At 44.7% G+C, this 17,543-nt stretch overlaps 2 protein-coding genes across 9 annotated transcripts in view; both read left to right on the top strand.

The window, feature by feature from the left end:
- The first annotated feature begins 769 nt into the window (after window positions 1-769).
- Window positions 770-12,907, top strand: LOC148403278 (RAS guanyl-releasing protein 2-like). Of its 3 annotated transcripts, XM_088392200.1 has the most exons (18): window positions 771-1,294; window positions 1,884-2,315; window positions 5,109-5,210; window positions 5,489-5,591; window positions 5,657-5,713; window positions 5,791-5,922; window positions 6,073-6,223; window positions 6,318-6,491; window positions 7,763-7,879; window positions 7,940-8,221; window positions 8,291-8,365; window positions 8,428-8,550; window positions 8,626-8,741; window positions 8,811-8,952; window positions 10,342-10,378; window positions 11,036-11,194; window positions 11,643-11,704; window positions 12,263-12,907. In XM_088392200.1, exons 3-17 carry the CDS (start codon window positions 5,141-5,143, stop codon window positions 11,699-11,701), a joined length of 1,797 nt encoding a protein of 598 aa, XP_088248326.1. In that variant the 5' UTR covers window positions 771-1,294; window positions 1,884-2,315; window positions 5,109-5,140; the 3' UTR covers window positions 11,702-11,704; window positions 12,263-12,907. The 3 variants fall into 3 exon arrangements, with proteins under 3 accessions (XP_088248327.1, XP_088248326.1, XP_088248318.1); XM_088392201.1 differs by lacking the exon at window positions 1,884-2,315 and having other exon boundaries at window positions 770-1,294; window positions 8,431-8,550; XM_088392192.1 differs by lacking the exon at window positions 1,884-2,315 and having other exon boundaries at window positions 772-1,294.
- A 530-nt stretch (window positions 12,908-13,437) lies between these two features.
- nrxn2b (neurexin 2b) overlaps window positions 13,438-17,543 on the top strand; it is a 243,218-nt gene continuing 239,112 nt past the window's right edge. The window contains exons 1-3 of one of the 6 annotated variants that reach the window (XM_088392174.1): window positions 13,438-13,668; window positions 13,740-13,808; window positions 14,130-14,213. The gene's annotated coding sequence lies outside the window, so the exon portion shown is untranslated. The remainder of the gene's footprint in view (window positions 13,669-13,739; window positions 13,809-14,129; window positions 14,214-17,543) is intronic. The other 5 variants (XM_088392166.1, XM_088392112.1, XM_088392156.1 and 2 more) reach the window with 5 other exon arrangements.

Genomic DNA, 17,543 nt, shown 5'->3' with positions numbered 1-17,543 from the left:
TTGACCACCTTCCAGAGCGTCCAAACGAAACGTTTGCCAACATCTCCAATGCTAAAGTTCAATCAGAGAATCAGTTGTAAATCATATAATAAATCGAGTAAGTAGAGGAAAAAAAAAAAGTTGCCCCATCAAATTCACCCAATCGCGTTGACCACCTCCCGGACGTTTGCCAAAACCTCCCCAATGCTGAAATTCAATCCATGGTAAATCTCCGCCCTTTGTCACCGATTCTGTTCATCATTTTTACGGACAGAATTTCTAGACTATGTCTCTCAGCTGGCCTGGGAACGTCTTGGGATCCCCTGGGTTGAGATGGATGAAGTGGCTGGGGAGAGGGAAGTCTGGGAGTCCCTCCTAAAGCTGCTGCCCCTGCGACCCAACCCCGGATAAGCAGAGCAAGATGGATGGATGGCTGGATGGCTGGATGGCTGGATGGATGGATGGATGGCTGGATGGATGGATGGGATTTGCATTTTTTCAGAACAGGACGCGTGTGCGCGTGTGTGCGCGTGTTCAGAGTTTTTTTAACAACTATGAAAATTGTAGATTCACACTGAAGGCATCAAAATTTGTGATCAAGAAAATACTTTGCCTTGTACAAAGTCATTTTTTCAATAGTTAACGTCACACCACGCTTACTTTGCCAGCTACGTTTTCACTTTCACTTTGTGATAAAGGCGGACTTTGGTATGCTACGTTCATGAAAATCAGAAATATGACGATTATTATATGAGTAGCGTTTGAAAAAGAAGTCAACCCGCATTGCGACTCAAAGTTTTTTTTTTACGGCTTTTAAACATGTTATTGATTTATTTGATGAGTTGGACGGGCTGCACGTGACTCACAAGCACGCAGCGGCCGCTTGGCGCAGGGTATTGACGTGACGCCGCCAAGAGGCGGGACCGCGGAGCTGCAATGCGAGCTGCACACACGCACACACACTCACGCACACACACACGCACACACACTCACTACACAGCCGGAGGAGAGGACTTGGCACGCTGACGAGATGACTGCAACGGCTGACACGCATCCTCGCGTGAACTCGCTGCTTTTTGCACCAAACGACAACATGCGATAAAAAAAAAACAAACAAATATATATATATATATATATTGCTTTGGCCATTTCTGCAGGCACTTCTGATAAGTTTAATTTCAAGCGCCTTTAGCCAAAAGATCGTCATTTTTTTTTTCTTTTTCTTTGGGGAGGAGCGAATGTCCCTGCTCACTCCACAGTTGGTGTCAATGTTCCGGCTGCACACGAAGGGCATGGGAACTATCTTCTTTTAAAGGTAAGAGGCGAATTTATTTATTTATTTTTTACTTCCAGATGGACTTTTAGGTGTAAACGACAATCTAGCGACTTGAAATCGCCGCATTAGTGATCGTGGGAATAAATTGCGGGTTGAATTCGAGCAGAATAGTCCACTCGTCTCGCTCAGCAGCACGATTGGTGTGTTGCCACCGAGAACTACACGGCGACATTCCACACAAACACCCGAGAGGATGGAGGAATGCCGGGCCGTAAAATAGACGTCACGGTGACTTGAATATGTGTGGAAAGTGTGTAACTTATTCGGCACCACTTGCTTGCAGACTGCAGTTGTGATGAGGACCCAGCAGGGGATTTTAAAAACGTTTGGGTGCCATTTCTTCCCTTGCAACATCTTTGCTCACCGATGTGTTTCCTCGCGTCAGAGCAGTGGGATTTAAGCGCTAATCTTTAGTCTTAAAGCTTTGGCAGCTGCAGGAAGCATACAACATTTTTTCGGGGTGCATTTGATTAACAAGACACAGCAAAATGAGTCATTAATAAATGGTCATGATCCAATGCAAAAACTGAAGCGGTGCCATCTTTTTTTTCTTCCTTCTGCCGACTAGTGCTGCAGTGCAATTACCCGTGATATTAACATCACCTCCGGCTTACCGCCTCCACCTGCGCCGCCCGCTTTGCACTTATCGGGCTCTCGGGCCCTAATTGGCTCCATTGTTGCCGCTTAATGCCAGAAAATACAAGCGGAGGAGGGAAGAGCGGAGAGAAGTTAGAGCAAACGACTCAATCAGCTCATTTCTTGACCTTATGGGAGCTTTGGCTTTCATTCGTCGAAAGGGCAGCGGCTGTGGAATTGGTTTATCAGCACTGCTCACTGCGAACAAGACGAGGTGGAACAAAGAAAGTGCACGAGTGAGATGGAACTTGAGGATGAGGTGATGAGTTTGAGTTGAGTGAACTCTGAAAAGTCTCACCGATGTGAAAGGCTTGCAATTCTTGCATGGCTTTGAGGGTTGAAGAACAATAACAGGAGCTAACAGGTGGGTTGGGTTAAATGAAACTCAGAATTCAAACGAAACTAGCTTTGAATGACTCCTTCTGTTGTACTATATATTTTATATTTCTATTTATTAAATTTGCTGCAAATGATATATTTTACTTCTGTTTAGAAGAAATTATGTTGTATATTTTTATTTCCTAAATTTGCTACAAATGATCTATTTCACTATTGTTTACAAAATACCATTGAAGCCCTCCTGCCCCTAAAACATTTTTTTTAAATTTTATTCTTTAAATACAGCAAAACATAAAACAGAATTGGCTGTGCAGGCTCAGTCCAAAAAAAAAAAAACACTTTCCAGGTCATTCTGAGATTTATCCTCCTGTCATGACAACAAGAGCTTATCCAAGCATAAAATGGTGAAGAAACACAGAAAGTTAGATAAGCAAAGCCACGGCTAGCGTGCTTTGCAATTCACCTGGGATCCATAACTCTTAATGGCTGTCAAAAACAAAAGGCAACAGTGAACATTTCCTCTCACGTTTGTGAGTGCAATTTGTGGATTCCAGCAGAAACAGGAAGCGACCTTATTGCAGAGCAAGCAGAAAACGACTGAAATCTTGAACAGAGTAAAAAACCAAAAACAAAAAAAACCATACTGTATGTGCACATTTCACATTTGTTCTTCTACACAACTCCAAGTGCAGTCAGAGTTTCACAAAGGAAGTTGTGATCAAAAAGAGGAAGTGAGAACGCAAGTCTTTTACATTGCATCCATACTACTCGTGTCAACACACACACACACACATGCACACGCGCACACACGGACGCAAGGTCACGCCTTTCCTGTGTTTGTTGTGGGGCAAAGAGTCAAAGGAAAGAAGTCTGAGCAGGAAGCGGAAAACAAAAGCCTGACACAGTCACCCATTGTTAGCAACGCATCGTCTCGGGCTTCACAGTTTGGATTCGTGGGCGTGAGCCCGATGCTGGTTTGGGTAGAGGCGAGCTGTAAAAAGCAGCTTCAACAAAGCAAACTTAGTCTTGCCAACGAATCCATGATTCCGTCGATTAATCGAATAGCGCATACAGTTTTATTTGACTTCAAATTGTATTTGTATTGTTTAATGATAAAAAATAAATAAGAGGGCTGAATCACCAAACTTTTAAAACTGGCTAATAGTATGGTTGTAGTTTTACAAAGTAAAAGCAGATATTTGCAAATGTCTTCTTTTGATTAAACACAAATGATAATCGTTTTTTTTTTTTTTTTTTGCATGAATGAATAAAAAAAATAATAATTACTTTTGAGCTGATACTAGAGGATTTGGACAATTCTATGGTAAAACGGCTCTAAACGATAACTCGGTTCTTCAATTAGTTGTCAATTAATTAGATAATCGATGACTAGTCGATTAATCGGTACATTTTGACAGCTCTCATAGTCAGCCGTCTTATCCGTCTGCGTTCACATCATTCAGCAGGCCAGGCCTGACTTTTATTTCAGAACCGGGTACATACCGAAGCTCTTGGCTATCCAACGCCTACGAGAAGATCGACATCTGCGGCAAATCAATAGCCGCACACGTGAACATCAAGTATTTACGTACCGGAAATAAAATGAGCCCATTATGGGTCATCAACCGAGGCGCGTTTCCATCTGTCTCATGTTACTCCTTGGACTCTTTAGTAAATCAAATGAGTGTTTTGTATTTAGTGGGGCGGTGCAGAAAATCCAGAGCTGAAGTGACATTTTCCAGCCGGGTGGCAGATGGCGCACAGCCAGACCGGACCTGTCAAGATGCCTTTACTCCCCATCCCACCGCTCTCTATAATCTGCCGGATCGAAGGACTTGACTTGCCATCACCAGGCAACCGCGCAAGACGCAAAAACGACCTGTCGGACGGCAAGTGAGGGCAAAGATGCCAAATGCTGCACAAAGAGCAAAAGGAGCTTGGCGACAGTTTGTTGTGAGGAACGGTTGACTCAATTCAGCTCACCCTTGCCGCAATGATTGACACATTGCAGCCATTTTCTATTAACTTTAAAAAGAAATTGTGACAATCATAATCTACCGATCAAACCTGTGCACCATTGATTTGGAAAAAGATACCATCTGTGCATTTATTTGTTGGCGTACGGGGGAATATGACTTTATTGTCTCCTTTTAACGATTTGCCCGCAGAGGCGTGCACGTGTGTGTGTGCGTGCGTTCGGGAGCCGCTGAAGCCTGTAATTGAGTGTGTCCTCCCACTGCTCCGCAGCAAAGAAGGCACAGTGGAAGGCTTCATTGCGCCACACATGGCCAGACACCGGGTGGGGTTGGTGGGGTTGGTGGGGTTGGTGGGGTGGGGGCATCTTCAGGATTGACACTGCAGTTGCCATGGTTCCCACAGACGAGCGTACCCGTGCCGCCAACATACCGTTGCAACGTAGCATCGAGCTCGTTCGCTTATACCGCAGGTGTCAAACTCAAGGCCTGGGGGCCAGGTACGGCCCCCCCCGCATCATTTTGTGTGGCCCGCGAAGTCAAATCGTGCATCTTTATTTTTTTTTTGTTGAAATATTTGACCAGTCTTTACTCGTCCGATTTGAAAACGAGTTATTTGTCAGTTTGCTTTGTAGCTTTTACTGTACATAATATGAGGTGCTCATACATTTATTTGGGTTGACAGATTCTCGTGTGTATACCGCAGCTGCTTTGGGGCGAGATAATAGCTTGTGGTTTCCTGTCCTTGGAGCTTGGCGATTATCGGTTTTTCCCAACGAACCGCAAATTCATATCGTGAGAGTGGTCAGAAAGTGAAGCCATTTAACTTTGTATTGTGTGTATAGTGTGACACGCGAAGGAGGGAGGGGCGGCGGTTATGGAGCCCGCCACGTCTGAGCAGTCGACCACCGTGGACGACCTGGTGGAGGCATGCATCCGAGCCTTTGGTTTGTCATTTCAGCCATTTATTTATTTATTTGTTTGTTTGTGCCTGGTGGAGGCGGGCATCCAAGCATTTGGTTGGTCATTTCAGCCATTTAAATCAATTTATTTACACATTTACTTAATTATGTATATTATTTATGTATTTAATTTTCATTGACTTTATTTTTTCCATTATCGTTCATTCTTTATCATTCTAGTATTATTGTAATTTATTTTTGATTTAACACCAAAAAAAAAATGGTGTGAACATGCAACAACCTTCCGTTCGTGTTTGTTTTAGATGAGAAAGGGGCGTTGGGGGACCCTTCGCTGGTGCGTATGTTCCTCATGATGCACCCTTGGTACATCCCGTCGACTGACATGGCCGGCAAGTTGGTCCATAAGTATCCTGTCAAAATATCCAGCAAGCGTGAAGCATGGCAGGTTTTCCCCTTGACTCTTTTGCCAGGTCTCAAGAGGAAGGCTGCACAGCAGATCACCGAAGCAAAATTTGCCATCTTGTCAAGTGAGAAACAATTTTTCGTTTGCGCCGATCGGATCGGAGTCTTTGCAAAAAAGTAGCACGGCGTTTACGCTCCACAGGTATTGGATCTCTGAGTTTCCCGCCGAGTTCAATCTGAACCCGGAGTTGACCGAGCAGATGAAGGACTTCAAAGACCTCCTGAGCACAGAGGGCAACGAGCGCCAGAGCCAGCTCATTGACATCGAGAGCGTGTAAGCCACAAAATGTTCTGTCTGGTTTTCTTTTATCGTTCTCGGCTCGTAAAAGCTCGTAAAATATTTGGCGCGACCTCAGCGGCCCTACAGCGGTCTACACGAAGGAACTTGGAGCAGGCAACATGAAATCCTTGTGCTTGCCCACAGGCCGTCTTACGAATGGAAGCGTCAGGTGACCCAGCGCGTCCCGTCCGTGTCCAAAAAGAGGAAAATGTCCTTGCTCTTCGACCACCTCGACTCCTGTGAACTAGCCGAGCACTTGACCTACTTGGAGTACAAGTCCTTCTGCAAGATTCTGGTCAGCTGAGCAGGCCCTGTCGTCATGAGGTGGGATTGCGCAATCGACCTCGGTTTGATCTCATTCGCGGGTGTGTTTTTTTTTTTTTTTTTAGTTTCAGGATTACCACAGCTTCGTGATGCACGGCTGCACGGTGGACAACCCCGTGCTGGAACGTTTCATCACGCTTTTCAACAGCGTCTCCCAGTGGATCCAGCTCATGGTCCTAAGCAAGCCCACGGCGCCTCAGAGAGCCTCGGTCATCTCGCACTTTATCAGAGTCGCACAGGTCCGTCTTTTTATTTTCCCTCGAGCTCCTTTTGTACACGTGTCCTAAATCATCTTAGTCCCATCTCCTTACACGGTGCTCCTGATTGGACGGAGCCTCGTCATCCTTTCAGCTCTTCGCTTTGCTGTCGTTGATACGGCTCCAGCTGATGCTATCGTTTCCTTAGGTCTTGTCATTCTGTTTCGCCATCTGCTCGTATGTCTTCCTCTTCATCTGCCGTTAAGAATGTTCCAGAACGATCCCACATGTTGTTAAAAGCCTTCCAGTTTAAAGAGGTTTTCGACTGTTTTTTTCCAAGGGACCAAGACCATTATGACCAAGGAGCAACTCGGGGTCGACTGCTTTGGCGGAATATTATTTCATTATGCAGCAAAGGAGGATAGACCTATAACAGGCTATTTATTTGCATCTAGTCTTGTCTATTTTGGGAATATCAGCTACATTTAATGTGATTTGGATGGGTAAATGATTCACAAAATTAGCTGGGAAATTCATCAAGTCTATAATAATAAATAATAGTTGATAATAAATCAATTTTATTTCAAATTTAAAAACATTTTAATTTGAAAATTTTAAATGTTTTGAATTTTTTTTTTTTTTAAAAAAACAATTCTCTCTCTTTTCCAATTATTTTTTTTAGAAACAATGATTCCCCAATTTCACGGACCGCCTGCAATACCGCTACGGACACCTAGAGGGCCACGAATCACCAATTGACAATCAGTGGCCTATTAGTGGGTTTGGTGGAACACACGCTGGGACAAAAATGATTTTGGAGTTGATTTCATTTGAGCAGGAGGGAGCACAAAGGGATACGAGAGCCTGAACATTTCTCTCAGCTTTCCCTGAGGCTGCAATTGTCGGGTTGCATATTCGCTGCAGGTAGCTTCGGAACACGCACACCGAGCAGGAGCAGGTACAAGGGCCAATGCAATCTCTCTAAAACGGAATCTTGTTGGGTCCGTGTTTGATAAGGTGCTCGGTAAACGGCGGGACCGCCTTCCGCTCTGTTTGCGAACGAGCGACCCGAATGAGTTGATCCTCTCTCGGGTAGGGCGGACCTCCCACACAGCTGCCAGCAGATTGATTTTGCAGGCTGAAGGGCATCACGGGCCCCCGCGGCGAGCCATTCACAACCCGTTACGACTTTGATGCCGCTCCATTAATGCACAAACTGGGCCGAACCTTTTTTTTTTTTTTACTTTTGTCGCCCTGCCCCCTTTGAACCTCGTACTGGAGAAGCAACATTGTTGACTTTTTCTCGTCAACAGAAACTCCTGCAGCTGCAGAACTTCAACACGTTAATGGCGGTGGTGGGCGGCCTGAGCAACAGCTCAATTTCACGCCTCAAAGACACGCAGGCGCACGTCAGCGCCGAAACCAACAAGGTGCGTCTCACTGAAATTCTCCGCCGGTTCCGACGGGGTTATACAGATGATCCTTTTCAGGTTTTCAACGCTCTCATCGAGCTGGTGACGTCATGCGGCAACTACAGCCAATACCGCAAACGTTTCTCGGAAAGCTCCGGCTTCCGATTTCCCATCCTGGGCGTTCACTTGAAGGATCTGATCGCCGTACACGTGGCGCTGCCGGACTGGACCGACAAGGAGAAGACTCGGGTCAACCTGGCCAAAACGCAACAGCTCTACGTCATCCTGCAGGAACTGGCCACCATTCAGAACACGCCGCCCAGCGTGGACGCCAACACGGATCTACTCAACCTGTTGACGGTGGGTTGCCGGAGATGCAAAGCCGCCATCTTGCCTTCAGCGGGTTCTCATAAGCACACGTGATCCCAGGTGTCTCTAGACCAGTACCACACAGAAGAAGAGATCTACCAAATGTCGTTGCAGAGGGAACCTCGCAAGTTAGCGGTAAGCAACGGTAGTTCGAGGTCCGGATGGTGGAAAAGTCACACGGATGTTTGCGATTGCAGCAGAACTCCAACCCCGCTCCACCTCCCGACCCGAAGTCCACGTTGATGGATGAGTTGGCAGTGTCAGTCAAGCCGAACGCCGACCCGACAGTCATCAAGAAGCACATCGAGAAGATGGTCGAGGTAATCGGAAATATCGGATAACTTCTCTTTCTTCATCGCTCGCTCGATCATCTCCAACCTTCACGCCCCGCGCAGTCCGTCTTCAAGAACTTTGACACGGACGGCGACGGACACATATCCAGAGATGAGTTTGAAGCCATCAGGAACAATTTCCCCTACCTCAGCAAATTTGGAGATCTGGATAAGAACCAGTGAGCGCCGTTGGTCGGTTCCCTGACTTTAGCGAGTTGCGCTAATCCGAGCGCTGCCTCCATCCGCAGAGACGGCAAACTCAGCCGAGAGGAGATGATCGACTACTTCATGAGGGCCAGCTCGCTCCTCAACTGCAAGATGGGCTTCATCCACACCTTCGCCGAGGCCACCTACGTCAAGCCCACCTTCTGCGAGCACTGCGCCGGCTTTGTGAGTTTTTTTTTTCTTGATTCCAAATGACTCCCTGACACCTTCTGCTTTCAGAATTGATTTCCAAAAGGCAGCCTTCGTAGCTCAGGGCCAATTAGACTTGGAGTCAACTTTATTCAGCCCTTTAGATTGCTCCCTCAGGAAATTCTGCGTCAAGTCGCTCCCACAAAAATAGTACAAAAGTGTACCTTGCGCATAAATAACAAACAAAGAAGAGAGTAATAAATAAATTGCATAACACAGATAAGAATAGTAAGTAAGAAATGAGTAACAATAATAGTAAATAAGCCGTAAATAAAATAATTGCAGGTCAATTATTGTTTTTTATTAAGTGCAGTAGCTTGTTCTTTTTGCAATTATGTGGAATGGTTAGTTTTTTTTCAGACGTAAACTCAAGAGAACATTGCACACAATAAGCAAAGATGAGAGTAATAAATAAATAAATAATAAATAAATAAACCATATATATATATATGAAAGTAATAGATAAATTGCATAGCATAAATAAAGCATTAAGTAAGAACTAAATAACAACAACAATAAAAATAATAAATAGTTCTTTGAGTTCACAACCCGGCTAGAGCGCTAATTGTATGCAAGATGACGTATTTGTGGCCCTTGACATTTGCCGTGCAAGCGAGTGGGCTCTAGCAAGAGCATTGTATTCCAAAAGGGCATGTTTTGGATTTGGCAGGAGACAGCGCTTCTCCAAACAGAAGCCGAGCCAGATAAGGACTCAAGTACACGTCAGCGGCGCATCCTCCTCTGCCCCGCTTTCCTTTCGACCAAACAATGATAATTATGACACATCATTTTCACTTTGCTGAGCGGAAGCAGTTGAGGAGAACATCTTATCATTGCTCTGCAAAAGGCAACAGACAAAAATTGAGCGAAACCATTTCTTTACAACGGAAAATTAATGAGGAAAAATAAAAGTAGGTGTGCACGGATGCTAAAGGTCAAAGCTCACCCGTCCTCGCTTTGTTGCCTACCGTGTGTGTTTCGTGTGTGTGTGTGTTGTCAAAGTGTATGAAGAGGTCAGGATATTTTCTGCCTCCTCAGATGTTCCAGGGCCCGCGTGTGATCTTGCTTTCATGTCATTGTTCCCCCTGCCGTTCCTCCCCCCCCCCCCCCCCCCCCCCCCCTCCCCTACGGCATCCCTCTTGATGTCGGCCGCCTCCGACCGTCCCACCGAGATCCTTTTTCATGTTCGGCTTCAACCTGTGCTTATGTTTTACCGTGCTGCATTAATTCAGAATATCAAGATGGCGTCCCTCACCTCAAAACTAAGAAGATCCAATACAAGAACTCTTCTGTCTGTGTGTTATGATCATATTTCTCGGCTTTCTTTTAAACTCTAAGACGTCTTTGTTTTCTTCTTCTTTGAAGATATGGGGCTTCTACAAGCAGGGCTACAAGTGTAAAGGTAAGATTGACAAATATACACAAACAAGTTTATCAGAAACACCAAGTTGTGATGGTAAAATGAAGCTTCAAATCTGCTTTATGGACTAGTTGCTATATATTTTTAATCCTCTAGATGGCGCGGTTGTTTTAAATAAAGGGGTTTGAGAAGTCAATGTCCTTTTAGCGCAATGTTGAACTGGGTGCGCCATCTAAAGGAGGAAAAAAAATACAACTGGTTCATGAAGCTTCATTTTACCATCACGACCACCAAGAACAATTTTACCACTCAGAGCTCTCTAGCGCCCTCTACAGGGACATCATTGAAATGAATAACTTGTTCAACATGTCAGGAACATAATGCTTTCCATTTAACACATGATGGACATGTCCAAATGTTCATCCCCAAATGTCCGTGGCTCAGCCTCCCCGTCGTTTGCGGAGTTGTTGTCGGGTCCAGTGGGCCTGGCTGTGTGTTTGTGTGCCTGCTCCTGTGTCTGCATGACGTGTCGCAGTAACTTCCTACCGTCGGCACCCGTCCCTCTGCCTGACCCTCTCTCTCTACCCCTCCCCTGGACTCGTCGCCATCGCCTCTCGCTGCCTCTCCTCCCAACGGCCCGCCCGACGCTCCTCTTGCGAAACCTCTCTCTGCCGCCGTCCCTTCCCTCCATGGACTCAGCCTGCGGGGTCAACTGCCACAAGGCCTGTCGTAGCCGTCTGGCCGTCGAGTGCCGCAAAAGAACCAAGAGCATCAGCCACGAGACGCCGCCCGCTCTCCAGGCCAGATCTTACAGCTTCCCGCCACCTGCCAACCCTCCACCGAACCTCCAGAACACCGGTAAGACCTCCACCGCCACCTGGAGCAGTCACAGGTGGAACTGTCACCCTTACGAAAGTTGAAGTAAAATTCATCTACGTCCGGACTGCCCTCTGGCACTTCAGTCTCCCTCTCAGCATATGTTGCCTTTGCAAGATCTAGTCCTAAACACAATGGCGCTTCATTTGCAATGGAAATGTAATTGGCTCACTGCGGCGATGCCACCAACACACAATGTGTGTGGGTTTTTTTTTTTTCTTTTTTTCATCAGACGCAAGCCAAAGTCTCTGGCACGCCGTGCCAGCTGGCGGCTTTTATGTCGGTGGGTTAAGCGCCGCTGCCGGGCCACTGCTACAAAGTGACAAGATAAACACATAAAAGGCCCACAATGCACTGCCTTTCTTTTTTCTCAATTTGATAAAGCACTCAACCTCGTCTTTATGCTCTGTCTTCTTTGTTTCATGCCCAGCAATTGCCGAGGAGGATTTAGAGGCGGTGGAAGAAGGCATTTTTGATGTTCACCTATAACAGGTGAGACGACGTCACCTTCGTTGGACGGAATGTGACAAATTGTCAAACACAGAATCAGCACACATAACACTGAAGTCATCTAACGAAGCTGGAGGCAGGGTCTTGATGTCACTCAGGAGGCCACGCCCCTTTAGAAGGAACACTGCGGTGTGTGCTCGTATTTATTTTAGTGTGTGAATGCTGCACGCATACACGGGATAATACACCTTTTATTATATCTTATCCCGCTAACTTGTTTGACTTGCTTCTTCATATTTCTTGACTGATTCTCATCATTCCAACTTGAACGTATTCCAAAAATTTAAAAAAGACGGGCTATTATTTTTCTCGTTACAAAAATGTATGGTTTCCGACAAGAAACAAACAAAAAAAATAAAATCCACATTAAATCCCAATGATACATTCACCAGAACATATTCCAACATTCCAAAACATCCCCAAAATGACACTTTTTTAAAACCACATATGGCAATTGATTTTTTTTTTAAAACAATAACAACTCAATAAAATCTTTAATAGTATTTTCCTTATGTTAAAGTTTGTCTCATTACTTTGCAGGCATCTTGAAGTTTGCACGTTTTCAGCTGACGAAACAGCTCAGAAAAAGTCACAGGACAGAACTCACTGCTCCCACCCAGTGGTCGCTTACCGCTACTGCAACACTTGCAACACCACCTTCACTGGCCTCCATTGACGTGCCAGTTCGTGTTCGAGGAACGCAAGTGCAAACTGTCGGTGCGGGGGCCCAAGTGTGTGACCCACGAACCAAGTTAGATTTGTGTCACGTGTCCCTCAACATCCCCGTGTTTGCAGAAACAAAACAAAATAACCGGACAACACTTTTTGATGCATCTCGTATTTGATGCGTGTTTGTTGTTGCACGTCCATTTTCTGTGTGAAAAAAAAAAAAAGCATTTTGTTTCCCCACAGAGACGCTTTCAGCCATCAAGCGCCATATTGTGAACATCTGCTCTGCTCATTCCTCTGTGAATCGCTTCAAAAGCTGCTGCTGCTGCCTTGATGAAGAATGTTTGCAATGGCTATTTCTGTTCATTTATCTTCCACTGCAACCTCAGCCTAATAAGAAATCAGATTCTTCAAGTTTTTTTTTTGTGTGTGTGTTCACCTCCTTGTCTGTGCAACGGTGTTTGTCCACTGCCTGTTAGCGCAGAAGAATAAAAAGAAACGCTGATGTCATCATAACAGGTTGTTTTTTTTCCCTCTGTAATTACGCACGTTAAATATATACGTGTACAAAAATCAATGAGGGCGTTTTCATCTCCGTGAGGGTTCATATGATGAAGATCCACAAGCGAAGGCATGTTGTAAAGCTGCCTCTCCGACCTAATACTCGTTTTGATTGATCTCCTTTGCACTTGTAAGCGTGCGGCCACCTCCAATGAGAACACCCAATATCTCCTTTAGCCGGTCGATTAATAGCCCTCCGATCCTCCTCCCTCCCCCGCCGCCATTCAACTGCATCAACGCCTCCCTTGCGTCACAGCCGTTCACAGCCTGCAGCGTATTATCGATCCAGGAAAAAAAAAAAAAAAAAGCTTTTGAAATAAGTGAAATTGAACAGCGTGCCGGCTAATTACGTCCCGATGACAGCGGGATAGAAATAACCTCACATTGATAGCTGCCGCTCGCTGAGACCTTGATTGCGAGGAAAGATTTAGACCTTGATCACGCCAATGCATTTAAGCAAAGGTGTCGTTTGACCGCTGAACAGATGGAAGTGGACGATCAGAAAAAAAATTGCCAGAAGACTATATGTGCTGCACAATGTGTGTGAAACGTTTGTGTGTCAATTTTTGGCTACAAAATCGATTTACCCCACACTCCCACCAGTACCTGAACGCACCTTGACACGATTTAAATGAGCTGTCACCTGTCAGCTAGCCACTATGTAACCTGAATTAGCTGTGTTGTTTGGGGGAGAAGCTAAGATACCCCGCCACCAGGTCAGTTGCAAATATTGTGACTATTCGCACCATAATGCCTTCTTCTACTGAAACTTTTTTTTTCCTTACAGCTTTTAGAACCGGTCTGTTTTTGTGCCGGAGACCTTTTTATGTATGCTATTCCTAAATCCAATGAACTGGTGAGTTTCCGAACACTCGTTAGCCACAATGCTAACATATGCTAACGATAATGTGTATTCCCAGGACATTGTTGACTTGATTTGTGTATGTATTTAATTTCCCTTTATGTCAAATAAAATAATCTCATCTTTTCTCATCTCAATTATACTAAACTGCTTATGAATAGCATGTTATGTGTATTCAAAACATGACCTTGTGCTTTGAAATGGAACGTCTGAAGGTTACGTAAGAATTGTACAAGGCAAGTGCTAGCTTATTGTTAGCATCTTGTTATCTTTGGCTTGAAATTGATTTATGATGCTGTTGTTTGTTCCATGCAGGCCAGATGTCCTATTTTGAGACGCCAATGAAGGCAAGGAGCCTAAGGATGCCCTTCTCGGTCAACAACTTCAGCCCATACTCCGGTAGGAGGCTCTGCTGCCTGTTTCTTTCTTCTCCCACAAAAGTCAACCCAAAATGTCAAAACTTAAAAACAAAAAAATGGGAAAACTTACTTAACAGTGTGTTTTAAACTTTTATCTACCAAGTACTATTTACTATGAAAAATAAGTTCATAACAATTGCTCAGCTGCATGAGGGATGATTTTTATTCTTATGACATCTCGACCCCCAAACCCTCAGTTGGGGGGTATAGCCAAGCGATTTGCTGGATTTGTGTTGTTGACTGGGATTGTGTCCATGAATCTGTTGAACCAGTTATTTTCTTTTGCCTCTTGTCTTTCCCCACCACTTTGCAATATATTTCCACTCAAACCGAATAGGCTATGAAGTTCTTATCTTTATTTACTGTCTCTGCCTTCTAGTCGCCAAACCCAATTCTTCTGTTGCAATCTATTTGCATTACATCATAATACAATTACATGATAAAATAATTACTTGTTACAATCGGCACATTTTAAGCACTCAAACGAATCAAATGTTTTAAAACGAGAGCCTTGGCCTTTTGACCCCTGACTAAATAGCTAGGTGCATTTTGGCGGTTGTGACTAAAAGTGACCACTTGATGGCAATGTTGAGCCGTGCCAGTCTCTGGGGGAGGACCAGTATGTGTTCAGTCGCATCACAATGCAGATGAAAATAACTTGTCTATGAAATCAAACATGCTGCACGGATTGCATTCATATTTGCTTTCTATGCTGTACAATGGAATCTTTTTTTTTTTTTTTTTTTTGCTGCTTTTGTGTCCAACTGACCTTCATCCCTTGCTCAATTTCAAACTTGACAAAGGCGTTCACACAAGACCTGTGAGGATAAGCAGATGACGCACATGCTTAAAGCGACATTGCCCACGTTAGAGATTTGGGTCGCTTTTACGTCGTCACTTACAAAAGCCTCACAAACCCAGAAGAAGATTTCTGCATTCATCTGCATAACCCACCTCGACAGCGGCAGCCACAGACGAGCAGCGAAACTAAGAGATGCCTCGTAATGGCTCAATTTCAAGGCGGGCACACTCAGGAGTTATCCGAACGGGCCTTTTCCTCTTCCCCGATCAAACATAATCACATATGATGCGTGGCGGGGAGAGAAAAGAAAAATGGAAAACAGAACCTACTTGGATGAAACAAACTGTTGATAGATGCTCACATGGTTGTGGTCAGAGGAGAGGACTTTGGGGTTTTGGATTTTCAAATGTGCTAGATAAAGTTGTATTAAGTGTTAGGAGCTGAGACACCGGGAAGGTGCGAGCCCATAGCAAGACAAATAAAAACGAAGTCTAAAATGTGCAAGGAGTCCAGAATGAGTTGTGTGAGGCAAAACATTTTGGACCAACTGGAGACACTTGAAGGAGGATCGGCTGACGCCAAATTAAAATACATTTAGCAATCCAGCCGAGATGTAACAAAGGCACGCGTTACAATTTCCAAGTGCTGCTGCAAAAGGACAAGCTTTACTTTAGGCAGCTGATAAAATGCTAAAAAATAGATTTAATAACAATTTGCCGCTCCGATTTAAAATCACTGTCCAATTTGAAAACCCGACTTGCAGACTGTTTGCTTAAGATAAGACGCCAGGCGGCCCAAGTCACCAGGGTGACACGCGTACAAGCGCCCCGGGACCAAACACTGTTATCTGTTCATATTCAGCCAAATGCTTCAGGACTCTTCAGGTGGCACTTCACAGTGCAGATGGACAATGACCTGAAACTTACTACCAAAGAAAGAAAGAAATGGGCTTTTTGTGACTCGGAGCTCGTTCAAACGTAACAATCCTTCTCCGCACCTCGTCAGTCTGGACATTTACTCTTAAAGCCTCCCGAGATGCGTATCCTCAGGCTTTCTCGGGACCTTCATAAAGCGAGATCGGTCCGCAGGTCTTGCGTCTCTTTTACCGGCCGCCTCCCTATGCTGGCAGCCTTGCTTTTAATTGCTTTGAAGCGCAGCGCCCACCGCGGGGAGCTCAACGAGATGTTTTACAGAGCTTTGGGGAACTTGACTATTAATAAATAAAACCTCCCTTGTCTTCTTCCCTCACTTTCTTCGTGACAAGCGTGGCAGCAGAGAGGCTACAAAAGGTGTATCCACTTGAGTAGCCCTCATCAAAATGCTAATTATCGCTTCAAAGTAGCTCAGCAACATAGTGGCACATAGCATGTTAATTCCTCGTCGGAAACTTTTTTTAAGACTTTTTTCTTCTTCTTTTTCAACACAAAAAAGGATTTGGGTTTTAGGAGTCAGCATTTAAGGTGATCCATTTTGCTTTCATAGCTCCACGCACCGTAATGTCCGCTTTGTGCTCCGAAGCTGCCTATGGCTAGCGGCAGCGCTCGCTAGTTGACTCCATGGCATTTGTTTCTTCAGTCAAAACCTTCCTGAATAACGGCCAGACAATGTGGCCAATTAGATGTCGTAAAACACACACACACACACACACACTTTAAAAGGTAGGGCAAGATTGATCAAGTCCTGGATAAGTGATAGAGGAATTGATCATGGCCGCACGTGGCAGTGGAACAACGGCGATAAGGTTGTCTAATGAGGATGGATAGCTGGATGGGATCAGCAGATATGCGGGCAATCACTGTCTGGTTTGTGAAAAAAAAAAAAGGCTTTTTGGACGGACGGATTGATTAGCATCCTTCCTAGTTTGGTTGCCATAGCTACCAAGCCACGTGTATAGAGATCTTTGAACATGTCCTATCTTCTGCTCTGGTCATTGTTTTGATTTCGCTTGAACACGTAACATTTAAATCAATTTGTTTGCTCTCTACTCGTGCATGTGCCATGACAATTTAAATCCATTTAATTTCATTCCAGCTATTTTTTAAAAAATTATTTCAAAACAAATATTTTGATGAATTTATGTACTATTTTTCTCGACAGATAAAAGGTAAGCAAGATGCTAAATGGAGGCAACTTGTTTTTGAACATATTATCCCATCCCCTATGTTTTATGAAAAAAAAAAACAAAAAAAACAACCCTTCAGCAATTACGCTATTAGGCTAACGACACGGGATGGTAACATTCCCGAAAGAAACTTCTTTTAATAGGCTTCTCGACCTCAACCGGTGGCGTCGTTTGTTTAGAACATTGTAAAGTGTGCTCTCGCCATCTCCCCTGGCTTTGTTTACGAGGGTCTTGCTTTCGCACTGTAATAGGCTCGAATGATTGCATATCATGGACACCGGCGTTCACTACTCTGCCTTATTTTGCACAGGAGGCCATTCGGGTGGCAGCGTTTGCCCTGCGCACACCATGTTAATGAGATTGATGTAGCGCACGCACGCACGCAC

This window comes from Syngnathus floridae, chromosome 1 (assembly GCF_059516105.1).
Source record: "Syngnathus floridae isolate MCC-2025c chromosome 1, RoL_Sflo_1.0, whole genome shotgun sequence".
Classification (NCBI taxonomy): domain Eukaryota; kingdom Metazoa; phylum Chordata; class Actinopteri; order Syngnathiformes; family Syngnathidae; genus Syngnathus; species Syngnathus floridae.
Note: the sequence above shows the minus strand (reverse complement) of the source record. Positions and strands in the feature narration are given on the sequence as shown.

What these genes read in the sequence shown, in the direction of transcription:
- LOC148403278 (XM_088392200.1), top strand. Translation starts at nt 5,141, where the DNA reads ATGGAGCCCGCCACGTCTGAGCAGTCGACCACCGTGGACGACCTGGTG. An exon ending in GCCGGCAAGTTGGTCCATAA is followed by an intron (nt 5,592 to 5,656) that starts GTATCCTGTCAA and finishes CTCTTTTGCCAG; the next exon opens with GTCTCAAGAGGAAGGCTGCA. An exon ending in AGTCCTTCTGCAAGATTCTG is followed by an intron (nt 6,224 to 6,317) that starts GTCAGCTGAGCA and finishes TTTTTTTTTTAG; the next exon opens with TTTCAGGATTACCACAGCTT.